This window comes from Phalangium opilio, unplaced genomic scaffold (genome assembly GCF_054372755.1).
Source record: "Phalangium opilio isolate 3A_F unplaced genomic scaffold, DU_Popi_V2 ptg000070l_1, whole genome shotgun sequence".
Taxonomy (NCBI): Eukaryota; Metazoa; Arthropoda; class Arachnida; order Opiliones; family Phalangiidae; genus Phalangium; species Phalangium opilio.
Genome location: NW_028324182.1, coordinates 14042956 through 14067414, shown reverse-complemented (window position 1 = coordinate 14067414; position 24459 = coordinate 14042956). Strand labels below are relative to the sequence as shown.

General features: G+C 35.8%; 7 protein-coding genes across 7 annotated transcripts; 2 read left to right on the top strand and 5 right to left on the bottom strand.

Moving 5' to 3' along the window:
* Positions 1–214: 214 nt before the first annotated feature.
* On the top strand, positions 215–2360 carry LOC149661855 (uncharacterized). Its single transcript, XM_089843371.1, has 7 exons — positions 215–457; positions 617–1097; positions 1170–1241; positions 1312–1359; positions 1436–1684; positions 1751–1953; positions 2025–2360. Exons 2-7 carry the CDS (start codon positions 675–677, stop codon positions 2230–2232), a joined length of 1203 nt encoding a protein of 400 aa, XP_089699497.1. The 5' UTR covers positions 215–457; positions 617–674; the 3' UTR covers positions 2233–2360.
* Positions 2314–5310, bottom strand: LOC149661854 (FAD-dependent oxidoreductase domain-containing protein 2-like). The gene is made up of 8 exons (XM_089843383.1): positions 4627–5310; positions 4397–4563; positions 4173–4333; positions 3934–4109; positions 3538–3871; positions 3157–3486; positions 2909–3090; positions 2314–2830 (listed from the first exon to the last, which is right to left on the bottom strand). The coding sequence occupies exons 1-8, from the start codon at positions 4844–4846 to the stop codon at positions 2475–2477; spliced, it is 1926 nt and encodes a 641-aa protein (XP_089699509.1). The 5' UTR covers positions 4847–5310; the 3' UTR covers positions 2314–2474.
* Positions 5311–5778: 468 nt separating this feature from the next.
* LOC149661853 (putative sodium-dependent multivitamin transporter) lies at positions 5779–9458 on the top strand. Its single transcript, XM_089843367.1, has 13 exons — positions 5779–6380; positions 6456–6829; positions 6911–6976; positions 7034–7153; positions 7222–7376; positions 7443–7583; positions 7648–7783; positions 7852–8068; positions 8133–8287; positions 8345–8562; positions 8622–8719; positions 8799–8887; positions 8969–9458. Exons 2-13 carry the CDS (start codon positions 6491–6493, stop codon positions 9011–9013), a joined length of 1779 nt encoding a protein of 592 aa, XP_089699493.1. The 5' UTR covers positions 5779–6380; positions 6456–6490; the 3' UTR covers positions 9014–9458.
* A 6411-nt stretch (positions 9459–15869) lies between these two features.
* Positions 15870–17768, bottom strand: LOC149661852 (glycine receptor subunit alpha-2-like). The gene is made up of 8 exons (XM_089843822.1): positions 17716–17768; positions 17552–17631; positions 17428–17492; positions 17055–17364; positions 16838–16999; positions 16559–16631; positions 16238–16496; positions 15870–16179 (listed from the first exon to the last, which is right to left on the bottom strand). Exons 1-8 carry the CDS (start codon positions 17766–17768, stop codon positions 15952–15954), a joined length of 1230 nt encoding a protein of 409 aa, XP_089699948.1. The 3' UTR covers positions 15870–15951.
* Positions 17769–20037: 2269 nt separating this feature from the next.
* LOC149661851 (glycine receptor subunit beta-type 4-like) lies at positions 20038–20567 on the bottom strand. Its single transcript, XM_089843341.1, has 2 exons — positions 20435–20567; positions 20038–20364 (listed from the first exon to the last, which is right to left on the bottom strand). Exons 1-2 carry the CDS (start codon positions 20540–20542, stop codon positions 20038–20040), a joined length of 435 nt encoding a protein of 144 aa, XP_089699467.1. The 5' UTR covers positions 20543–20567.
* A 1282-nt stretch (positions 20568–21849) lies between these two features.
* LOC149661850 (gamma-aminobutyric acid receptor subunit pi-like) lies at positions 21850–22927 on the bottom strand. The gene is made up of 5 exons (XM_089843821.1): positions 22780–22927; positions 22651–22715; positions 22359–22585; positions 22153–22253; positions 21850–22106 (listed from the first exon to the last, which is right to left on the bottom strand). The coding sequence occupies exons 1-5, from the start codon at positions 22925–22927 to the stop codon at positions 21850–21852; spliced, it is 798 nt and encodes a 265-aa protein (XP_089699947.1).
* A 745-nt stretch (positions 22928–23672) lies between these two features.
* On the bottom strand, positions 23673–24450 carry COX6B (Cytochrome c oxidase subunit 6B). The gene is made up of 4 exons (XM_089843342.1): positions 24396–24450; positions 24080–24164; positions 23895–24009; positions 23673–23830 (listed from the first exon to the last, which is right to left on the bottom strand). Exons 2-4 carry the CDS (start codon positions 24142–24144, stop codon positions 23777–23779), a joined length of 234 nt encoding a protein of 77 aa, XP_089699468.1. The 5' UTR covers positions 24145–24164; positions 24396–24450; the 3' UTR covers positions 23673–23776.
* Between the last annotated feature and the right edge of the window lie 9 nt (positions 24451–24459).

Sequence of the window (24459 nt, the reverse complement as noted above, 5' to 3'; positions counted from 1 at the left end):
CCCAAAGTTTTGGGGAGATGGAGATGCAACAATATTTTTGCACATTCCATTTGACAATGTACTATAAGAAATATCATGAATTCATGGAAATATTCTTATTTCCGGGCCTAAATGACTCTCCCACTTAGGGCCGGAAATAAGAACAGGTCAATTGTAGCCTTAAAGGAGTGGGGGAATTTATTTATATATTTATTGAACGCTGTTTATTTATTATAGTTTTTATAGAGGCAAAATATTTAATTATTGGTCAAGTTGGCTATTGAGGCCCCAGATTTCGATTAATTTAAGTAGCTCAGGGGGTTGCTACTGACGCTGACCAAAAGAAGAAAAAAAAGTGAAATGCCTTATGTACAGCCCTGAGCCCTTCGGATTTTCGACATTTTGTTTGCGAGCTTAGTGCATTTAAACGTATATTATTACTAATCTGCATTAAAATTTGAAAGGAGAAAATCAAAACGTAAGTTAAATTTTAATGTTTAAATATATGTACACAAATGTAACGATTTAAGCTGTTAAACGTGGTCTCATGGAGCTAATTTTTTAATTTAAACCTAAGCCTTGGCTATTATTTATTATTCAATTCCTTATTTTTTGTATTGGTGCGCCATTTTTAAAGGTTACGATCCGAAAAACTTAAAGCATAATTAAAGAGAACCTAAATTAATTACAAAGAAATGGCGCCAAGGAATATGGGAAACCGAAGGTTTGATGCCCGTCAACTCTTAATGCAAAAGAAGCAAAATTATATTCAAAACACTAACTCGAGGAATCAAGGGTTGAGATCCAATAGGAACCTTAATAATCAGGGATTGAGGGTGAAAAGGAACCCCAATAATCAAGGCATAATATTAAATAAGAACTTCAATCAGCAAGGCTTGAGATTAAATACCAACTTGAGAAATATATTAAAAGCCAAAAGAGCTGGTGGTAAAAATGGTATACAAGGGAGAATTAACCTTGTTAATAGAGGTCCTCAGAGTCAGAGGTCGGCAAATGGTGGTAATCTGAACAACAAACGTTTTAAAATGACAAATAAAGGTATAATTCGTAATACAATCGTTTTCAATCGTCAACAAAACCAAGCCCTTGCAGTTAAGGTAATTACTTTTAATTAAAACTGAATTTCTTTTAAGCCTTAGCTAATTTATTTTTGCATATTATATAATTAGAATCCCAATAAGAATGTTAAATTAATTGGATCCAAACTAGTTGTAATAAAAAAGCAAGGCGGAGCAGCTGTGGTAGGCTTGAACTCTTAGCAAACTTATTTAAAAGAAAAATAATTAAGTGTATTACCCTTTTTTTTTGTAGAAAATGGGTAGAAATGGTATCCCTCAGAGAATTGTGCCAAACATAGCAGTAATATTAATTTAACCACTTAATTTTTACCAATAATTATTTTTAATGATAGTTAATCGTCTCATTATTTTTTCAGAGTTCAAATATGGAGGAAGAAGATGATTCTGAAGCTTTTACCAATTTTCGTAAAGCTCAAATGTTAAAGCAACATCTTATGCAGTCCTTCCAAGAACGTTTATCTCAACCACCAGCTTTGTCAACAGTTCCCTCACCATTTTCTATGCCTGTTGCTGCCCCAGAAATCTCGTCTACACCAAAACCTAAATCTTGTTGCTCCTTATTAGTCACAAATTTGCATCCTTCAGTGACGGAAGAAGATGTTGTTGTAAGTATAAAATATTGACAAGTTTAAGGCACATTATAAATAATTTATTAATTTTCTTTTACAAAGGAATTGTTCAGTGATGTTGGTCTAATCAGATATGCCAAATTGGACCGCCCTGGAACAGCGGCAGTTGTGTATCATAATGCGGCAGATGCTTTGAAAGCCAAGGATATTTATCATAATCGCCATCTTGATGGAATTCCCATGAGTTGCGAATTTTTCCCCCAATATTATGAGCCAAGTGAAACTAAGAAAGGAATTGCCTCCCGGTAAATATTTGATTTATAATTGATATAAATTAATTAAAATATGCCAATTTTGTTCATTTTTTTCTATATAGATTGGGTGGTAAAGTGGTTACATCCACCCCCATGCCAGTTTCTCCTGCAAGGTCTACCATTTTCGGTAACAGACAAAGTTTGTTATCAACATCGAGCATTTTTGGAAACCAACAAAGTTTGCCATCCACATCTGGTATTTTTGGAAATAAGGCGCTTAAACAACCCACTAACCAAGACAACGTTGTCTTTACTGTAAAATTACAATAACATAACATCATCAGTCTCATTGTGATTTTGTAAAAAAAAATGATTTAAATCAATTGATCACAAATAATATCATTATATTTGATTATCATTCAAAGAAGTGCAAATAAAAATTCAAAAATAATACGTTATCATGAGTTAAGAATTATTTATTTCGTAAATATATTTGATTATTTCAATACATGTTTAAAATTTTTAAGAACCAAGGCTTATTTTAATAAATTTCCGATTCATATTTCCCGCCTTCAAGAAAGGGCGCCAATCTCAACGCCTATGCCATTGGTTACTAGGTGGCGACACGTGAGTGACGTTTCTTTGTTCGTTAAAAATGTGAACATGCATTGTTCGGCGGGCGCGTTTCTAAGATCTTCCTTCAAAGAGTTTTCTAAAAATCTTCTTAAAGTTAAAATGTGTGTGTTTTCGGATGTCCAAGAAGTTAAAAAGTCCTCCAAAACGTGATGGATTCCATTTGGTTTGGGTAAGTTCCATCTTGCTGGTTTTGTCGCGAAATCTATTTCGTTGGGAAGTGTTTCGTAGTAGTAGACAATGGGGTGTAAGAAATTTGACCTATGGGCTGCTGTGACGTCACCGGTTGCGCGACCTTAATGGTTCGTGAATGTGAATGTTTTTTAGGGCTTTTAATCATTTAACTGAAAGTAAATTATGTAAGAAACCGTACCTTCGCGAAATGTATCCGCTGTGGGCCCTGAAAAGCTTTTTCCATATTCCATGTCGACAATAAGGTAACCTTTGACCTTTCCTACTTGGGTGGTTTTGTTTGAGTTGTAACCCGTTGTTTCCTCAAACCACGGTAAAAGTCTAGCGGGAAATTCTTCCAAGTGATCAAAAACGTCATTTTCCCTAAGTAAATCAAAGTAGGCTTAGAGCATTCTATTAATGTAATAGCAAAATGTAAGCGCTTTATACCTTACAACAATGACATCAGTCAAAACTCCAAACATTTGATATAAGCCTGATGCTTCATTGATTCTTTTGACTATGGTTTGCAACAAGTGGGCTGTGGGTAACCTTCTAATTGGCCATTTGACGCCATGATACTTTTTTTCGAGCAAACGATGCAAAACGCGAATATTATACCGAAAACCGTGTATAAAACCTCCTGCTGACTTCCTAAAGTCTAAAGAATGGGTGGCAGTACCGGCAAAATACATGTCATCATGATTCAGGGATTCAAAATTATGCTTTATAGCCGGGTATTTCTTCTTGCGTCCATTACCTCTTACTGGTGCCACTGAACTATATAAAAATGTTAGGATGTTGAAAGTAGAAATTTCCTTAATTTCTCACCTGTCAAAGATGCTAGAATCGAATGAGAACCCGAGACAACGTACGACCAAATCATAGCCCTCTCTTAAAGAAAAGTTATCCCAAACAGATCCCCCTATTTCCGATTCTTCACAATCGCTCGGTCTGCTGACGTAAATTTTTCCATTTCTCTTGGTCAGTTTAAGTTGCTCCACGGGAACCTCAAAGAGTCCGTCTAAAGATTTAAGTTGGTAGTTGTCCAGAAAGGCATTGTTGATACCCCTTAGATCACCAACGTAATGGGTATTCCATGATAGTCTGGCCCTGGATCTGCTAACCATGTGTATGTAATTGGTGTGAGGATAGGCTGCATCCGCTGTTGAGAAGTGTACATTTAAAACACTTTTTTCATTCCAAAGAAGTTAAGACTAAATTCACCTGTTTCAAAGGCGGCGTTTCCCCTGCCTAAAATTAGAACACTTTTTCCTTTGTAAAAACTATCACCAGTTCGGTTTTTCTCCTCAACAATAACGTCATCATAACTGACTGTCATTTCGCTACCTTCGAAATTAGGCTTGTTGGAAGAACTCAATCCTGTCGCGACAATGAGCACCCTTTTCAAGGAAGTGTAGGAATTGTTACGCTTAGTTAATTGAAAATATATCAGACTATCTCACTTGCAAGTGAATAGACGTCCCACAACGTCTTCCAAGGTGAAACGCCTTCGCGGACTGTTTTCAAATTCCTTACGATTGATTTTAACAATATCAGTGTTGAATCTCACTTTTAATCCCAGTTTCACGCGATAGTCTTCGAGATAACGAACCATGTCGTCAGCCTGCGTATTAGAGGATATTTTTACCATTTAAATATTATTGGAAAACTATTTTCTTTTGAATACATTCGGAAAATATTCTTTAGAATAATGTCGGAAAAGCAATGTCGGATCGTGGCTTAGCAGGGAATTCCAATCGTGACGCAAATTAAATTCGGCGTTAGTTTTACCAGTATCTCTTTTATTTATGCTAATGAGACGTCTGTGTCTAGGATAGAACTTAAAAAAACTACCTGAAATTATAATAAAGAAAAATTGAAACTCAGTTTTGCAGAAACCATAATATGAAACATTACCTGTTGCATTTGACCTTTCGTATATCATATAGTCTCTCCCGGCTTGCTGTAAAAAATAGGCCAGTTGAAGTCCGGCGGGGCCCGCTCCGATTATGCAATAGTCATGATATTCCGATGATTTTTCTTCCATTTTATATTCTTCTGAAAAGCAGGGCTCTTGACATAAAACAGAAACCCCAAAAATCGCGATGTAAAATGCGTTGAACCAAAGAATTCTCATTTTGTTCCGAATCTCTAAGTCCCCTGATTGTTTGCTTTAACGCAATACGCTAAAACCTGCGAATGAAACACCTTCCAGGGGTGGCGGTGTTTCGGTGTCTACCGCCTGAGATCAGATAAACACTTTGGTTTGCCCCTGTCTCCAGGCTTTTCCGTAAATCTAAGAAATTAGGGCTCTATCCTCTACAACCTGATGATATTATAGTATAGGGATGTTGAGGATAAGGATGAGGATTTTCTCTCCATCTTCATTGGATCGAATCTGGTCACGTGTACGTCTCTATAGTGATAGAAATTTTGGGGAAAGGGTTGAAAGAGTGAACTAGGGATTCTGCGAATTTAGGATGTGAAAAAATCGATGCGTAGGTGTTTAATAATGAAGAAATGCCTAATCCAAATGTAATTTGGGTTTGTTCAGTATGTCATTTATTAACTTTATATGGGAAGTGATTGAAGGGGTGTTGGGGTCAATTAAGTCACTTCCGGTGGACAAGGGGAAGTCGGCATCTAATCTATAGGATAGGATCGCCGTCATGTGTCGTATTCCCTCAAGCTTTGTAGCCCTGTAGCTTTGACTTATAGGGGTGTGAAAAAATGTAGTTTGTTTACTAGTTGAAACTTGAAAGTGGGTTTTAGTTTTTCCCAAATTCCAATTTCGTACACAAGTAAACATGCCTCTTTCAAAGATTTATTTATTGAGTTGAAATATGCATATAGGCCTATATTGTCTGAAAATATTTTTAGGATAAAAATTTTTGACAGGCAACAGACTTTCCGAAAATAAATTCTGCCATAGTTTTTTATGTTGACCCTGGAGATGTTTACAACATCTTCCTTTAATAACCAAAGTAGAATTGAGTCTTAAAAGGAGTGCAGTTTAACGTGAAAAAAAAAAACAGATTTTCTACGGTAAAATCAACCCTTTCTAAGGCTGGATTCTACTATACGATTATCTTTTTTCTCCTCCCTCATAATGTTTATTTAACCATATGATAAACACGTGGATTTAGGGGGGCGGGGTCACGGAGTTGTAGCAGACGACTTTACGCGTGGAAAATTAGGTGACGGTCGCGTCTTGTACTTCGCCGGTTTCTGTTTCTCGGTGCCGGTAACCGCTGGCTAAAACCGTCCAAATAGAGAATAATTTATAAAAAAAAAGTATTATTAGGTATATCGGTAAAGCCAGTGAAATTATTCATCTGGTATTAAAATTTGCGGTAAAATTGTAGTTTTAATCCAGTTTCGTTCTCTTAACTCGCGTAATCGGGTTCCACCATTCGAGTCGCGTTTTGCCAAGGCTTAGGTATTCCAACCACGGCAACCAGGAAAAAGTCCAAGTTGGATAAATATCAAGAATGTTCGATCTTCGATTATAGCGATTAGATTGTATAGTTTTTTTCTTTTTCTTTTTTTGAATTTTACTTCCTCCTCGATATTTTTTACACAACTGAAGATAACGGTTAAGTTTTTATATATTTATAAAATATTCTTTGAAACTGTACTTCCTCATCTTTCATCCTTACTTATTATAACTGGTATGGGTGTCTTTCTACTCTTGATATTAACGTATATGCAGCTTCGAAACAATTTTTAGCAATCAAATATTGCAGGTTTTAGACTTAAAACTAATTTTCTTAAGAACAACATGTCTTCGGGTACATTTGTTGCTGCTGATTACGCAGTATTTGCAACCATGCTACTTACATCCGCTGCCATTGGAGTCTATTATAGATTCTCTGGCGGACGGCAAAAAACTACAAAAGAGTACTTATTAGCTGGTGGAGATATGCCAATATTACCAGTGGCATTCTCTCTCATGGCAAGTTTTATGTCTGCCATAACTCTCTTAGGAGTGGCAGCTGAAAACTATATGTATGGATCCATATTTGTCGTCATAAACATATCCTACATAATTGGCACTCCTATCTGTGCCTATGTTTTCTTCCCAGTTTTTTATCAAGTAAAATGTACTAGCGCGTATGGGGTAAGAAGTTTTTTTAAATGATTTTCTCAAGAGTCCAGTCAAAGTATACATTTAGTTCTGGGTTTTTTTTTTCGAAAACAGTATTTAGAGTTGAGATTTGGTAGAGCCACCAGACAATTCGCTTCCATAGTATTTGTACTGCATATGGTAATTATTACCATTGTTTAGGGTTACCTGTTTATATAGCCCAACATTACCTTTTAGGTGTTATACATGTCTATAGTACTCTATGCCCCAGCCTTGGCTCTTAGTGCCGTGACTGGTATCTCCCATTGGATATCTATAATATCAGTGGGCGTTGTTTGCACATTTTACTGCACAATCGTGAGTGCAACTTAGTTTAGACAAAAGGAACCGTGTTTTTTTTAAAAAAAAAAACCATTTTTTCTAAGGGTGGCATGAAAGCGGTATTGTTGACTGATGTTCTACAAAGTTTATTAATGTTTGCCGCACTCTTCACTGTAATAATTAAGGGCACCATTGATGTTGGTGGTTTAGGGAATGTCTTTGATATCGCTTCCAAAGGAGGACGTTTAAACTTCCTCAAGTAATAAATAGTTAGGGTTTAATTTAGTTAGTTTAGTTAAACCTATAGTTGAGATTATTTATATAGTTTTGATCCAAATCCAACTGAACGCCATACAGTTTGGTCTCTAGCCATTGGAGGCATTTTTATCTTCTGTTCTTTATACGGAGTTAGTCAGACTCAAGTCCAGAGGCTATTGACTATTAAATCGAAAAAGAAAGCTCAGGTGTAGGTAAACGCTTTATTAATAATTTTAGGCAACACTCTTACTATGTATACATACATTCTATAGTGCCTTGATTCTCAACTGGCCAATTACAACTTTTCTAAGTTTAACTACATCCCTAACTGGGCTTGTTATGTACGCTGATTTATCTTCTTGTGATCCTTTACTCAGACCAGAAACGCATGTTAAATCTAATGATCAGGTATTAATAAGAGGGATTTACTTTAATTGTTAGTTTTTAATTTTTGGATATTCCATGGCCATGATTAGTTACTTCCTTATTACGTTGTCAAAGCCTTGGGGCAATATCCAGGCATTCCTGGATTGTTTGTTGCTGGTATTTTCAGCGGTGCCCTTAGTACCGTATCTTCAGCTGTTAATTCTCTCGCCACTGTTACATTGGAGGACTTTATAAAACCAGCCATTGTTAAACGCTCTGGTAAAGATATGGATGATTCCAGAGCGGCTACTCTCTCCAAAGTCTTAGGTCTCTATTATTTTCTCTGATTTCGTGTAGTACTTCTTTGACCTTTACTCTCTCTTTCTTAAAGCCTGTCTTTATGGAGTCCTTTGCGTGGCTCTTACTTACGCCGCGGAGAAATTAGGAGGCATCTTAGAAGCCTCCTTGACCATATTTGGGGTTGTTGGGGGTCCATTGTTAGGTCTTTTTACACTTGGAATGTTGTTCAAGAACGCTAATCAAAAGGTAAAATCAAAGTGGATATTGATTGGGTAAAAATGTGAATGAGTGAAATTTGTTTAGGGTGCCTTGACTGGTTTCACGATAGCTTTATTAATTTCGCTTTGGATTGGGTTTGGAGCGAGAATATGGGGTCTACCCCCTCAAAGATTGCCATTGTCAGTTGAAGGTTGTGATGTTGGCAATATAAGCAGTATTTCTGTTACCACTGAGAGTCTTATATTCGAAATGACAACATTAAGTTCAAACTCTACGTTAAATTTAGACATTCCTGCTGAAAAGTATAGGTTTATATTTATGGTGTTGAATACGTATTAAATTTAATTTTCTTCATTTTTAGAGAAGTTTTTTGGATCTATAAAATATCTTATATGTGGTATGCTTGTATTGGTTGGCTACTTACGTTAATAATTGGTCTTACAACCAGTTTTTTAACTGGTAATGATTTTTGATATAAACAAAAGTGCCCTTTTTTTCGGAGTTTCTAAAAGATATGTAATTTCCGAATGGTTTATAGGAGGCACAAAATATATAGATCCAATTTTATTGAGCCCAATTGTTAGGTCTTGGAAAATTTGTGGCGCCAAGAAAACTCCTCTTGAAGTCGTATGTTGTGTTTTTGATTTTATTCGTCTCAAGAGAAAAATGATTTAAACATTTTCTTCAAATTCGCAATTTTAAATTTAGGCGTTAGAGGAATACGAAGATGAAAAAGAAGAAACTAAAATGTGATTTGTTATATAATATCAAAAATTTTTTGAAACTGGTATCCTGGGCTTCCAAAGGAAATATTGAGAATAGATAAATATAATAGTTCAGGAAATATTTTTAATAGCAATGTTGAAATGAATTTGTTTAGTGATAAAATGAAGATTAGATCGTAATGATAATATATTGTGCTAATTGTTGAATAGGTAATATAAAATGTAAATTAGCTTTCCTCGCGATACTTAACTAGTTGTGCAACACTTTCTCTCAGATTATAACACCAAAAAATACGTTTATTTTTTCCCTCCATATTTTGTTTTAGAATTAATTTAATATATTAGATCACAGTATTATTAATTGTATACACAAATTTACACATATATTTATTTTTGTTCGTTTTGCTAGTTATTTTTCATTTTGTTACACTGGTAAATATTTTTGCTCAATTAAAGCATTTGGTTCAATGAAATGTTCCATGAATTTTATTTGTGTTGGGATGCGATGTCAATTATAATAATTTCGACCTAAAACTATCGAAGGATGTGGAATAAATGAGTCTCGAAGAATTGCAAGTATTTCAATGTTTCTTGGTTCTATCCCAGTAAAACGGCTGTAATGAAAACAACTCTATTTGATTTTTTAAGTCTTGGCTAGTCCCGTAGTAAATCAAATAGGCAATTATGAAAGTGATTGCCGAAATTGGGAAAAGGTAGCGAGATATTTGATCCAGTTGATTGTCCTTGCAATGCATTTTGGTCTTCCAAATTTTTATTGTTTCTGTGATATTTTCGCATTTCAATGGCGAATTTCTTCTACCGAAAAGAGTGGTGTCTTTCTTTACAGGAATTGTCTGATTCTGTTCAATTCTCGGTTTCGAATCCACCTATGTAGTTGAGCGATGGTTAATTATTTATTTGTCGCGTAATATCTGACTGTCATACTTACGAAGGTCATTTTTCGGCTCCAAGAGTGAGCTAAAGTAAATTCTATCAACGATAAGAAAACCATAACTAAACAACCAAAAAGCCAAACGTCCATGGCTGTCATGTAGTTGATGGGTGGTAGAGAAGATCGGGCGTGCGCAATTTGAGTCGTCAATGTCAATAAAGCCGTAACCCCTAATGTCACTCGTCCTGGTACGGCGTTGACATCCAACCAGAAACTCACGAATGACAAACAAACAACCAGAAATGATGGTCTGTTATCAATCATAAATATTCAAATTATCCTGGAAGAAATTCCATGAACTTCGCCTTACATGTAAGTGTTTATAAGTCCGGCCGTCAAGTGACGTTTGAATTCCAAAAAACAAAGAATGACGGATGAATTTCCTACAACACTCCCGAGTTTAGACTAAAACCTTTCAGTAAGAAGGTAAACGTATTGTATTACCTGTCAGTAGCGTCATATTGAAGGAGTCCATTTTGGGAGGGTAATTCAAAGAGAACTGTAGTGGATGTACGTCATTTCTTATTGTAACCGCTGGCATCCTGCTCAAAGGTCCCGGTGTACCCTTTTCACCAACCCAACTCAGGATTGCTTCCGTTGTTTTTGAGCTTACTAATGAAGAATGTTATGTAAGAATATTAAGTTGTCGAAAGTACTTACGGAAACTCATTTCCATGAAGCACGATTGGACATCCAAAGGATAGAAACGAAAATCCATTTGACAACCCAGCGTTATTTTGTACCTAAATGTTAATTACCCAATCCTAGATTTATTATTTTCGAGAAAAAAAATAACCCCAAGTAAATATCACTTACCTGCTGAGACGATAAAGGTATCCACCAAATATGACTTTGTAATGTTGGTTTTCCGCTGTGGCGTCATATAGAATTGCGCTTTTGCTATTTGTGAAAATTGTATCTGGAGTCCAAATGCAATTACGTACGTGACTGGGAACTCTATGAACAGTAGTAATATTAGCATCCTCTAATTTCATAGTTGGGTCCAACCAAAATTCAAGAAAATATATTTGCATGGCAAATTCCATGCTTTCTTCTTTGAAATCGTAGATTTCTTTGATTGCCAAACTGACATACACTCGTATGGGTTTAGCCATGAAATCTAATTATGTAATATATATATATTAAAGTTAATTTTACTAAACCGACGTCTTACTGTCCGTAAAGGTGAAGTTATCGTCATTTAAACACGATTTTGGTTTATGAACATTCCAATCCAGGCTGCGATGTTATATACAGGGAAATATTTATATGCATAATATCTTGACCCCAATCTATATTCCCCTTACCATTTTCCAGGATTTATAAAAATCAGTGTCGCTATTAACGAATGCCAGTAAAAATATAACATCTTTATATTAAATTAGGTACAAGTCTTTCTTAGTTTAATTTTAATCTTTCAACAGTGTTTTTTTAACCAAACTAATATTATTAAATTCCACAACTATATTGAAGCTGGAAACCTTGAGAATGGTTCTGGCGGTCATTTGTACGTCGTACGGGTTTGGTTAAACCTTTAATATGTTCTTAGTAAAAGGTATTTCGTGTAGAATGTTTTTTATTTACTTAACGTACGTCTGAAAGCGTGACTTTTCTTAAGGTTTCGAAACATAACATTGATTATCAATAATTTTGTTTTAAGCATCGGTAATGCACCACAGAAGAAACGTTTCTTCAATGAACAGTCAAAACAAAAAAATATTAATTCTTTATACCTTTTAAAGAAAAAAACTTTTCAGCGCTTTTGACCGATTCTCTACTGGAGTAATAGGCGCAATAAGTTGTAATAAAGACAATCATAACACTGGGAAATAAATAGCGCGAAACTCTGTCCAAAGCGTTGTCTTTTTCCTCAACGGGTATTGACACCAGGCGCGGTTCCTTCTTGCTATTCTTACGTTGCACGTGTTGAAATGATTTGAAAATATGGGCCCATTGAGAATCAATAGTCTGACCTTCGGCCTGAGTATTTGTGGAACTGCTGACGAAACCCACACGCGTCGTTGTCCGCGAGGAATTGGCGGACGACGGCGCCTTAGTTGAATCACCGTTTTGCGTCCACGCTGGGGATGGTGCAGACTTATCCGTGAAAATATGTAATTGAGATTCCTCTTTGAATTGAAGAACAGTAGTTTAGGGCAGAAACCTACCATTTTATTTGGCTTTCGGGCATACGCCTGAGCCATCGTGAACTCTATCAGCGACAGGAAAACCATAACCATACAACCGAATAACCAAATATCCATCTGCAACGTTGAAATTAACTACTTGTTAATAATGAATGAAGATTCAGATTTCTGAAAAATTATACGAAACATACAGCTGTCATATAGTCCACGGATGGAATTACACTTCGAGCATGAACAATCTCAGTTGCCAATGTTACTGAATATCATCGATAAGATGTATAAATTAATTATTATAAATATTAATTTTCCTATAAGAAATTGCTTACAAAGGGCGGTGACTCCCAGAGTGACCCTACCAGGAATGGCACTAGCTTCTAACCAGAAACTGACCCATGATAAACAGACGACCAATAACGATGGACTGCCGATATTACCAAGAACCCATATAAGACCCCAGAGCTTCAACGATAGAATTTAACTGTATATAGTGCCATGACCTCAAAATGTCCCTCCCACTATACCCAGGTTCCCTTATATGTGGCCGCCATATTGGCAAGCGCATGACGACACAGAAACGTAAGATGTTGTCAGATCTTATACGGGTTCTAATTATATCTTTGTTAAGTGGTTAAATGAAGACAAGACAGTCTAAAGCTTGCTATTTAAAAACCAAAATTATTACATATATGTGTTGACCAGACTAGCAGTTAAGTGACGATGTAATGGTATGTAACAAAGTACGACGCTCATTTTCCCTACGCACCAAAAGAAATGATTTTGTTTTTTAATCTGAAACCGGTTAATTGTTAATCATATTACCAGTTAATGCCGTTAAGTTGTACTTGGCGGAATACGGTTCCTTCATGGAAAACTGCAAGGGTTTAACATTATCGAACATACTTATGCTAGGGATCTTAGCTAACATAGGCGGAGCGTCTTCTTCGTTCGTCCAGCTTAATGTCGCGTCGTTCAACATAGTTGAAACTGAAAATTTTTCATAACCGTAACCGAGTCCGTTTTGTTTGGTAATTGGTTGAACGATTGAATTAATAATACTAACGGAATGACACAGCAATGTAGCATAATTGAGTGTCCATTGGGTAAAATTTGAAGTCCATGTGACAACTTAGGAGAAGGCGGTACCTGCGGAAATCGAACACTCAAATCATAATTCGAAAACAGTGACCCGAACTATCTTAACAAATTCCTATAAACTTATTGAAGCCCCCCCCCCCATTTTTTGTACTCTATTAGACTTGTAAAGAAGTGAGGTTAAAATACAGATGAATTAATAGTTGATTTACTAACCTGCTTAACCGATAAATGTATCCATTGGGCATGATTTTAAAGTTGATATTGGGGAAAGTGGCGTCGTAAAGTTTTGCGTCTTTCGAATTTACGAAAACAATATCGGGTTTCCATACGCAATCACTTATTCGAACAGGCATTCTTTCGGGTACTTTAATCTTGACGTTATCCATTTTTAAAGACGGGTCTTTCCAAAAATCCAATAAATATATTTGAACGGCGAATTCCTTTTAATTTGGAATAAAATAAATAAAATTTTAATTTCCCATAAAATTTCGATTCGGCAAACCTTTTTATCGACCTTAAGGTTCTGTCTTTACTTACCATTCTTTCTTCACTAATATCGTATAAGTCGCTTAAAATTAAGCTAACGTAAACGTCTATAGATTTATCTATAAATTATTATTAAATTCAATAATTTAGCTTTTAATTAATTAACGACGAAGAAAATCGAGTAATTATTTATTACCTCCACCTGGTCTAGTAAAATTATCGTCGTAAACGCAGATACTTGGTTTGTGAACTGACCAATTAACTACCCCGGCGTGCCTTGATAAATATTTTAATTATGATTACTTGGAGATTAGTATTAAATTAAAATTAATTGTGTAACTGGCAGAGCGAGCGAAGCGAGGGATACACTGGAATGTTTGTCTTAAGAGTTGCTTCAGCTCGATCGACCTATCCTAGAAGTACTTGATGCAAATAATTAGTTTAATTACGAACCCAGTTATAAATTGACGAACAATTACTATCGTAATAACCAAATAGAAATATTTAAATTCCAGAAAGCGTTGGAACATTTTTGATCACTATTACATTTGGGAGCTTATAAAAATAAAGCTCTCGTTGAACTTCACCTGATTCCTCTCTCTCTCTTTCTCTCCCTATCTCTCGCTCTTTTCGTGGGAAAAAGCTTGGACCCCTTAACCATAACCGAAATAGAAATCTTTATTATTCAAGTAGATGACCACCATGATTGATTTGATCGGAAGGAGAGGCTCGTAATGGTCTTAGATTATGTAAATCTTTTTTTTACTGCGATATCGACTTTAGTGGGTCATAATAACAGAACTCCTACCATGGGATACTTAATGGAAACCACCCGCTTCGTTCGTCCCATGGGTTAGGGATAATAAATTCAATATGTTAGAGTATTTTCGTACCAAAAACAACCATTTGCAATATTGGGAAAATATAAATTATAATGAAATATTGTTTATTTTAAGTATATGTTATTTCTTATGAATTATAATAATTGTTTGTTTTATTATTTTACAAATCAATTTTAACAGAAATTGGTAAATTCGAAGTTACGTACTTAAATGAACACTTTAATTATGTTTAAAATAACAGTAGTTAATGTTAGAAGTTTATTTTTCACATAAGCCTGTTAAGAATGTCCTTTAACATTTAAGCTTTATAATTAACCGATAATAAGCAACGTTTTTTTTTTTAATTTGTGAGTCCATAAAACGTTTAGTTTGTCATGAAAACCCTTAAATTTGTGCGAACCCTGTTTCTCGTGATATTACGCGACCTTGTTTACTGGGTCGAACGTTTTTAAGTTATATTTAGAAATAATTTAGAAATGTTTAGTTGATGAAGTTTCGTACTAATGACTTCTTACAGTCATTAATTCGAAACTTAACTCCTAATCTATTTCTAACTGCGTTATCTCAACTTTTATCGAATTTTCAATTATTTTATGAATTTAATAAAGTTGTTGGATACTTTCTTCCTGATATTTTTTGTCGATATTAGGGAGTTTAGGTCGAAAGCGTTTTGTAACAGTGAAAACGTGAACGTCGAATGCCTGGTGACCATTTCTCTTGCTTATATGTTAAAAAATTAGTTTTCCCAACTTTCTCAATCATTTAGTCCACCCTTTTTGAGTTTTAAGACCAACTTTTGTCACTACTTTTATCGGATTTCAACTAACGTTTTAACAAACGTGTATGATATGCAAATACCCCTAGAAGATTTAAGTTCATGCCATGCCACGTAGGTTCGAAAAATCGTTAATTCGTTCCATTTTCCATGCACTCACTACCTTTGTATTTCAAAGTCTTTCTTGTGTTTTTATTGAGCCAAAAATTTCGTAATTGTATGTTTCGAAAGATTTTATAAGCAAAGCAAGTTAACCCAAAGGTAAAGGGAATAGAAAACATTACGGTTTGTTCTAAATGTAACAAACATCGCGTCAAACGTAAAACACGATGGTGAAAGAAAAATGATGCTAAACGATCCATTTTAAAGCCAAGCTTCATACTCCATTTAAAAGAGACATTTGATACTAAATTCGACCAGCTCTTGTTAGGAAATAGAACCAATAAACAATGGAAAAAATTATCATAGCACTGGGAAAAAATACGCGTGCAAATGCGTCCAAATTCTTCGACTTCCCGGATTGCAAAATTGACGGAGAGCCATGTTGATTTTTGTTTATTATTGCTGCCAACGTTGCCTGTTCTAAAGGCTCGTTTTCATAGGCGCGAGTTGCGTGAAAATATCGAGCGAAAGCGGAAACGTTCGAAAAAAATACATTACCGCGCGTATTCAAGCTCGTGAAGCGTGAGCGTTTTCGAATTTTCTAGCTTCTATGAAAACGAGCCTTAAGGGAGATATTTTCCTCTTTTCGATAACACTTGTTGGCGAAATTTCGTGACCAGATGAGCTTCTACCATCATTTGCAACCTCCTTTTTAGCGACTGAACCGCTGCTCCACGCTTCATTAACGCGGTGTTGTTCCTGTGGTTTCAGCACGTAGTTATCCCCGAGAGCCAACTGTTAAAGTTGAATTTACGTGGATGATACAGTACCAAGGACTTAGTATAGAACATACCTGTTTCGTATTCGTCGACCTTGACCAAGAATTAGCCAGAGTAAACTCCACTAATGACATGAAAACCAGCAACAAACATCCAAATAGCCAAACGTCCAATGCCGTCATATAACTGACCGATGGTAAAGCTGTCCTCGCCGACACCATTTGCGTTGATAGAGTCAACAACGCCGTGACCCCTAACGTGACCCTACCAGGTACCGCGCTTACATCGAGCCAGAAGCTAACGAATGAGAGACAAACTACTAAAAATGATGGCCTAAAACATTTTAGAAACGAATATAGTTTTTCATTAGCCCCCAAAGTTTATCGAGAACCTACATATAGGTATTAATGACAGCCGCTGTTAAGTACCGATTGAAGTTGATTTTGAGAATGAGTTGCGTCGTATTTCCTGTTAATTAATGGTGGAATTCATAAACGTCGGACGCAACGCAATTTAGTACAGGCGATGGCAGGGAGTCGTACGCAAACGTCTGCTTTTTGCGCACGACGCCCTGCCTTCGCCTGTACTACATTGCGTTGCGCCCGACGTTTATGAATTCCACCTTTAGTCTTAATTTTAGTGAAGAAAATGAACAGGGAATTGGGATTACATACCGGAAGCGTAGTTTTTCCTCCTTATATCAGCTGAGGGATGATCCATCCAGAATTGTTGAGGACGCACTCCGTCAAAGATATCAACGTCACCCATCCTTCGGCAATCCGGGTCCGTCGATTTGGACATCCATGTCATTTCCGATTCCGTGTTTCGACTAGCCACTGTAAGACCCATAATCTTAATCAAAGGTCATATTTTGAAACCCTCAATTCTTACGAAATTGTAGAGTTAAGATGCACAACTGACTATCCATCGGGTAGTTTTTGAATTCCATTTGGCAACTAATCATTAAGTGATATCGGCTAAAGTGGTATAATTTTTTTCTCGGCAGTATCTTGTAGACAACGTTGGGGACGGTCGAGTCAAATAGACGCGCTTCTTTGCAGTTGAAAAATATTATATCCGGTTTCCAAAGACACTTAACTACGTGTTCCGGTAAATCTTCCGTTTTGGTTAAGTTAACGCCTTCCAAGTTTAGGAGAGGGTCCTTCCATATGTAGGTTAAGAAAATTTGTAACCCAAATTGCTGCCAATAGTTTAATGACGTAATTATTAAGATAAAACTAATTGATATTTTAAAGTTAATTACCATTAGTTCTTCGTTTATATCGTACAACTCAACTATAGATATTCGTACAGCCAGTTCAATTGATTCTGGAACGAATAAATTATGTAAATTAACAATTTCCCATTTCAAATACATTGTCCTTTACCAGTTTCAGGTCGAGAATAATTGTCGTCATGAACGCACATTTTTGGTTTTTTTACTGTCCAATCTATAACTCCAGAATTACTGTAAATAAATTTATATTTAGAGTAAATTTAAGTAAAAGTTCTGACTAATAAGCTACATCCAGGCCAAATCGCTTTAACTTACCATAGAGTGATTACGTAATTGATAATTAGAACATATGAGAGTAGTCTCGGCATGTTTAGTTGTTCACGAATAGAAACGTGATGTGACTGGCCGCCTTGCGTTTTTGCAACAAAATTTATGTCAAGAAACCGAACGTTTCCGTTTCGTTTGTTGTTCGGTGGTTGGGAAATACAAATGTATAATATATGCCTAAATCGTTTCTCGATATTCTAACATCTTTTTTGACGCGTAAAGTATACGATCGATCGGAGTCTTTATTCAAATTGTCACAATATTAAAACATATACGCGTTACCATACCCTTTGACCTTAAGTACAGAAGAAACCATGTTCCTATGGGCCGGCAAAAATTTGTCTCTTTTATTGATGTGAAAGGAGAAATGTGTTTTATGATGGGGACCGTCCATAAACTACGTCACGCGAAAAAAAGCATTTTCTGACCCCCCCGTCCCCCCAGATCACGCTTCGTCACGCTTTTCTCAGACCCCTCCCCTAAAAACCACGTCACATTTCTTTAACCCCCCCCCCTCCGCACTATGATTTGTCTTAATTTACAAATTTAATTTGATATATTTCTTGAGTGATATGCCGCCCTCTCAGAAATATTTTGCTCGGCTGAAAATTCTCTTCCGTTTTAAGCTTTTACCCTCTGAATAACCTTTTGAATTTTAATGTCTGGATATGCTTTTTATAAGCTTCAAAAAAGTTCTATAAAGCTTAGTTAAAGGGGCACACTTTTTAGGTTTCGACACTGTCACCGAAAACAGACTAATCGAGCTTGAGATTTAGAAAATTTGCCAAAGAAACGAAACCATTTCAATCGGCAGGGGGATTTGTTTAATCCTCACAAATAATAGGGGCGAATAAACTTAAGAGAGTTTACGCTGTTTATTTTAAATGCGCTATTTAAATTGGCTATACAAAGGTGTAAATATTAGATTATTGCTTAAATTTTCTACTATTTAAGCGATGATGGAATAACAATTTGGTAAATTATTGTAACGGTGGACTATGGAATGTTGTCTTTCTTCTTCTATAACATAAGAGAGCCAATCGGCCTCTTACTGACTTCGTAACAAAATCAATGCTAAATGTGACGTCACGCATCGAAGAACCCCTCCCTCCCCCTTGTCACGGACCGTCACAAATTTAGAAACCCCCTCCCCCCCATAAGAGTGTGACGTAGTTTATGGACGGTCCCATGTATCTATTGAAACGTCACGCGATATTTTTATTAAGTCTTTTGTCATAAAATTGAATAATCATAGTTGGGTAACATTCGATGTGAAAATTGTCGCCGTGATTATCCCGATGCAAATGACAATGTTTTACATATATATTCAAATTTATTTTGTTCACGCTATTTCGTCTTTATATATTTTTAACCATAAATGTAATGGATTTTTTTTTCTTTTTAACCAAATAGCGTTATAAACGATTCGTGCTATTTTTTATCCTTTGTTTTTCGGAATTTTACTCTGTTGAAAGTTTATTTGGACCATAATCAATATCTTTAGCCGTGTACAATGAAAAATACGAGAATCAATTATTGGAAGTGTACTTTTAACAGCGGTCATACAAAGCTGGAAAACTGAGAGAAATATATATAGTTAACCAAAAACTCAGGGAAATTTAGAATTTTCAGTAAAACTCAGGGAAATTCAGAATTTTTAGTAAAACTCAGGGAAATTCAGAATTTTTAGTTAAACTCAGGGAAATTTAGAATTTTTAGTAAAACTCGCGGAGAGGTTTGAGTAAATTTGCTCTGAAGGGGTTGCTTCAAGTATAAAAAAAACCTTCCGTTGTTTGTTTCCCATAAATGGGAAAAAAAACTGAAAATTCAGAGAAGTCGGTTTTCCATAAGTTGTAAGAACCCTGTTTTAAAGCCCAATAGTAGATGTCTAACCACTAACCTTTCGATACAATACGGTTGTCCAAACGTCTTCTAGTCTTACGAGAGTTTTACTTTTAATCTATAAGCTTAAATCAAGAACATGCCTTTATAAAATATATACGAGCTCTTAAAGAAAAGCGTAGATTTGGCGTGCTATACATAATTAACGTCTTTTTACATTTGGATAAATACTATAATATAAATCTATGGGAAGAAATATACGTCAAATAAGGTGTGTTTCTATGGGAACCAGTTAAGAGAAGTAAAACAATAGAGTTTTTTTTATTATATGTTTATTTATCTTAATGTTTTAGTGTATAGATTATTATGCAAATCGAAATGTACCAAGAGCCAGCATTATGGCAAACAGAAACTGAATGTTTTCATTAAGTGTGACTGAAAGTGAATTTTAAAATTCACAATTATTGTTCATTTAAGGTAGTGACTCCAGTACAAAACAGTGAAGGTTACCAGCGACATGGGAAAGAAATATCTAGAAAATCGGTCAAACACATTATCCTTTTTCTTTGTTTTGTCTAGAGTTTTATTTTTAGGAACAAGTAATCCTTTGTCCTTTATGTTGCTGGACAAAGTTTCATTACTGGGTCGTGTTGACTCTCTTGCCTTGATTATCGTTTTTTCTTCCAAAGCATTGATTAGCCCTAGAATCAGTTTTCTCGTTTCGAAACAACATTTGAACTCGTTGTCCACCCCTTCTTGAAGGTTCCATGGAGTTTTCATTTCGCAATTATCGATCTAGCGTGTATTTGACACCATTGTTTTACTTGTCGTAAACAATGTATATTTTTTCCCTTTTATTTATTACCTTATTCCCTGTATTTCGCCTTGACCACGCTTGAGCAATAGTAAACTCCATAAGGGCTGAGAAAACCATGATGAGACATCCGAAGAGCCAGATGTCTATCGCCGTCATATAGTCTAAAGAGGGAAGGGAACTGCGAGCGTGCACGATCTGGGTTGCCAACGTGACTAAGTTAAATAAAAAATGAGGCCAGGGATAGATAGACTTTTTTAAGACGGAATGGGTAACAGGGTTATTCGGGTGCGCGTCCTAGTCCACGACCCCCTTACCCGTGACGGGGGGGGGGGGTATGAAAGAAGAGGCGGGTCTTATTTTCATTATGGCGTTGTATGTATATCCGGGTCAAATAAACGTCGTCTGCCAAGTTGGAATGGATTGGGCTCCGATTGTAATTTTTGATAGAACATTGTTTAAAAATGGAAGTAACACAAGACATAGGGCTTGAAATCAAAACACATTTTGAAATACGATTTATTTCTCTTTGATGAAGTTGTAGTGATGCTTTAAAAGCCTTCATAGATATTACAACACGAACAGGTTTTAACAAAACACTAAGCTCACAAAACTCCTGGCCATTCACTAAGCCTTGGTTAACTTCATCAAATTCGCTTACAAAATTATGAGGATAGTAGACATGATTGGCTTTAGAAAGAATTAGCGAACACTTTTCACCCTTTACAGATGTACTCCAAATCCAAAACACCGGCAATAAATTCCCTACCTCTTAATTGCTATTAAAAACAATTCCCGAATAATTTCCGTGCCCTTGCTTTTAGACAGCTTCATTTTGAACCCCTGTAAAGATGCTTTTCTGTACAACCATAGCCCACTCGATCACGCGCATCACGACGTAAGCTGCTCGCGCTATATAGCGCGAGCAGCGCAGCGTCCGGGAGCGCGGATCGAGTGGGCTCTGGTACAACGCAAGAGGGGTCGTAGTCATAGCGACAGATGTAAACAGGAATTACGTATTATTGGCCCTCCTTGTCAGCAACGTCACCAATACGTAGTTTTAGTGAGCCAATAAGAAAATTTAATTTTTTGGTTACGTGTTGAAGGAAGGGGCTATGTACTCGTCTATGAGTCGGACTGAAGTAAATATTAACCGTTGGGAATTCCGTCTTAAAAAAGTCTATCTATCCCTGATGAGGCTAAAACTTGTTAGAAAAAGATTATAATCCTAATAATAAAAATTCAAGAAATAACTTACGAAGAGCCGTGACTCCTAGCGTGACACGACCAGGGACTGCACGAATGTCTAGCCAGAATGACAAAAACGATAGACAAACAACTAAGAAGCTTTGGGTTTTGAAAGGAAGAAAAATTATTAAGGAATAAATTATACACTCGCCTATCTATAGACTTTTCCAATACTCTCGATTTAGAATGCAGATTGGCTAGCAAGAGCAAAATAAAACTTACGAAGGGATAAACGTGTTTAGTATGCTAGAGGCAAGAGGGCGGTTGAAGACCATGGAACAGATTAAGATAGTAGAGTTTCCCGAAGTGTATTGAAATGTTTTTGAGCTTGATGTTGGGTATTTCATCGTATACTGTAATGGTTTTACTTGGTCGTAGACTTGGATGTTTGGATGGTTTTTCATAAGTCGACTTCGTTCTTTTTGGGGTTTTTCTCCTAACCATCTCAAATCCGCCGTGTCCGATCGACTTGACACTATAGAACCAATGGGACTATCAGGACCTCCTTTTAGATAACTTACCTAATTTTAGTCCCTTACGTAAAGCTATTTGAAGATCACATTTTTGTTGGTCCATCGGGTATCTGTAGAAATCCATGGGGCAGTTGACAACCAACTTGTATCTAAAAGAAACTTTAAACTATAATAGAACGACACTCCGATGGGTCAGTCACTAAATCGGGGTACAACGATTCCGAGATTTAGTTTTTCGTTACTTTACTCCTTACCTAGCGTATCTGTAAAGGGAATTTCCTGGTACAACTTTTACAACTAGGTTGGGTAGAGTTTGTTCGTAGAGTTCAACAGTTTTACAATTTGGAAAGATTGTATCCGGCTGGAAAATACATTTCTGAACGTGATGGGGTAATACTTCCGCTTTAGTTAGGTTGATGTCTTTCAAATTTATTAATGGGTCGCTCCACGTTTCAGTTAAGTATAATTGCATTACAAATTCCTTTCATAGACATGCGTAGAAGTTTAATTATTTCATAAAAGAAAGAGAAATACGTTGCATCATACCATTTTTTCTTCGTTTATATCGTAAACGTCGGTTATTACCAAGCGACTGTATATTATAATCGGTTCTGACCAAATAAAAACGAAACATTTACCTTTATTTTAATTATTATTCTTTTTAAAAGAAGTTACCACTGAATTCTCTGCTAAAATTATCATCATTTACGCATGGAGACGGTTTATAAACTCTCCAGTCAATTTTACTGGCCACTAACGTCGCCAAACAATGCCAGGAAAATACACCAAATAAAACGTGAACCTTAAAATACCTAAAAGGCATAGCTGCACTGGAAATGATTCAGACCAAATATTTGTCGACGAAATAAACTTCATGGAAACGTAACCGCGAGTTGCGAAACAACGGAAAATAATTAATGAGATTTTTATTTGGCCATTATATTTAATGCATGAAACTGATCGAAATGGATTTTGACCAAAACACATGGTCAGGATCGTTACTAAGGCGTAGTTTAAATTTACTAGTTAAGCTTTGAAACATATGGGGAATGCCGGATTGCTTGAAACAAACACCATATTTTTTTTTTATAATATTCCGCCTTAATTACATTCGTGCTCCTTTTCTGTACATTATATCGACTATGCAGTTACGTCCCCCCCCCTGTTGCCAGACCCGAAGTTAATGCTAAGAGAAGGGGGAGAAATTTCCTTTAGCCCCTTTAGTGAAAACCATTAATTATTTATGGGTTTAATTAAACTCCACACGTGTACGCTAAGAGCCAATGGAAACTTCCACTGTAATTACCATTTTAAGTGAAAATTTATCGTGATTTATGAATATTTTATCCGTATACCCCTTCACGTACAATCCCGTGAACACCCGTGTATTGCGGGTAAAATGTTTTACAGGCGTTCTATGGGAAACCCATGCTAACGGTTAACCCCTAGATGTAGGCTTCTCTTATGACTGGTATTGTAAGGCAACTAAAACATACCCAAAGGAACTATTGATTTAAATCGATCACAATTTTTGTAGGAATTATTTTGAAGGAAATAAAAGGTACAAATTATCTATTTTAAGAACTTTACTATTTTCAAAAAATTACAACGGCATATATATAAGGTTCATTTTTTTATTATTTTATTTCAAATGTGGTTTAAATTAAGAATCCTAGATCTTTCCTGGGAAAGTACCATTTGCAAGTTGATCATCCCATTTTTCAACCTGTAAAAGGTTAAAGTAATTTGTAAGAAATTGGTATTAAGTTTAACTATATTGTTTATTGTACCCAAGCCATGGGGCAAAGGGATTGGTACACTCTCTTGAAATATTCACAAGGGGCATAATCTTCACCCTTAATTTTTTGACATCTGTGAAAATCCAGATAATTCTGGAAACAATTCCTGAAAATATTTTTTATGGCATTTTCAAATTAAATGGCTGTAAAGATAAAATACATTACAAGTACATTACTTTGTTTGGTTTTGGTTGGGAAATCTAGCATCAAATGGAGCGGTTTTTAATTCTTGAAGAGACATATTTAATTGGAATAAGACACCTAGATTATATATAAATAATATAAATTATATCGGCAAGGTCAAAGCACCTTTAACCTCCAAGGTTGTTTAGACTTTAGAGGAATAGGAAATTTAACGTGAGCAAAGGCTTAAGGTGAAACTATATAACCAAGGCTTACGTACACTAACTTCATTCAATTTTTTTTAACAAGTTATAGGAAAATTAAAAAACTATAAATTACTATTAAATACTTAAGGTATCTTATACTTACAAAAATGTATCTCTGCGACTCAGAAAGAGTGAAATATCCTTACACGAACGATATTTTTGTGCTT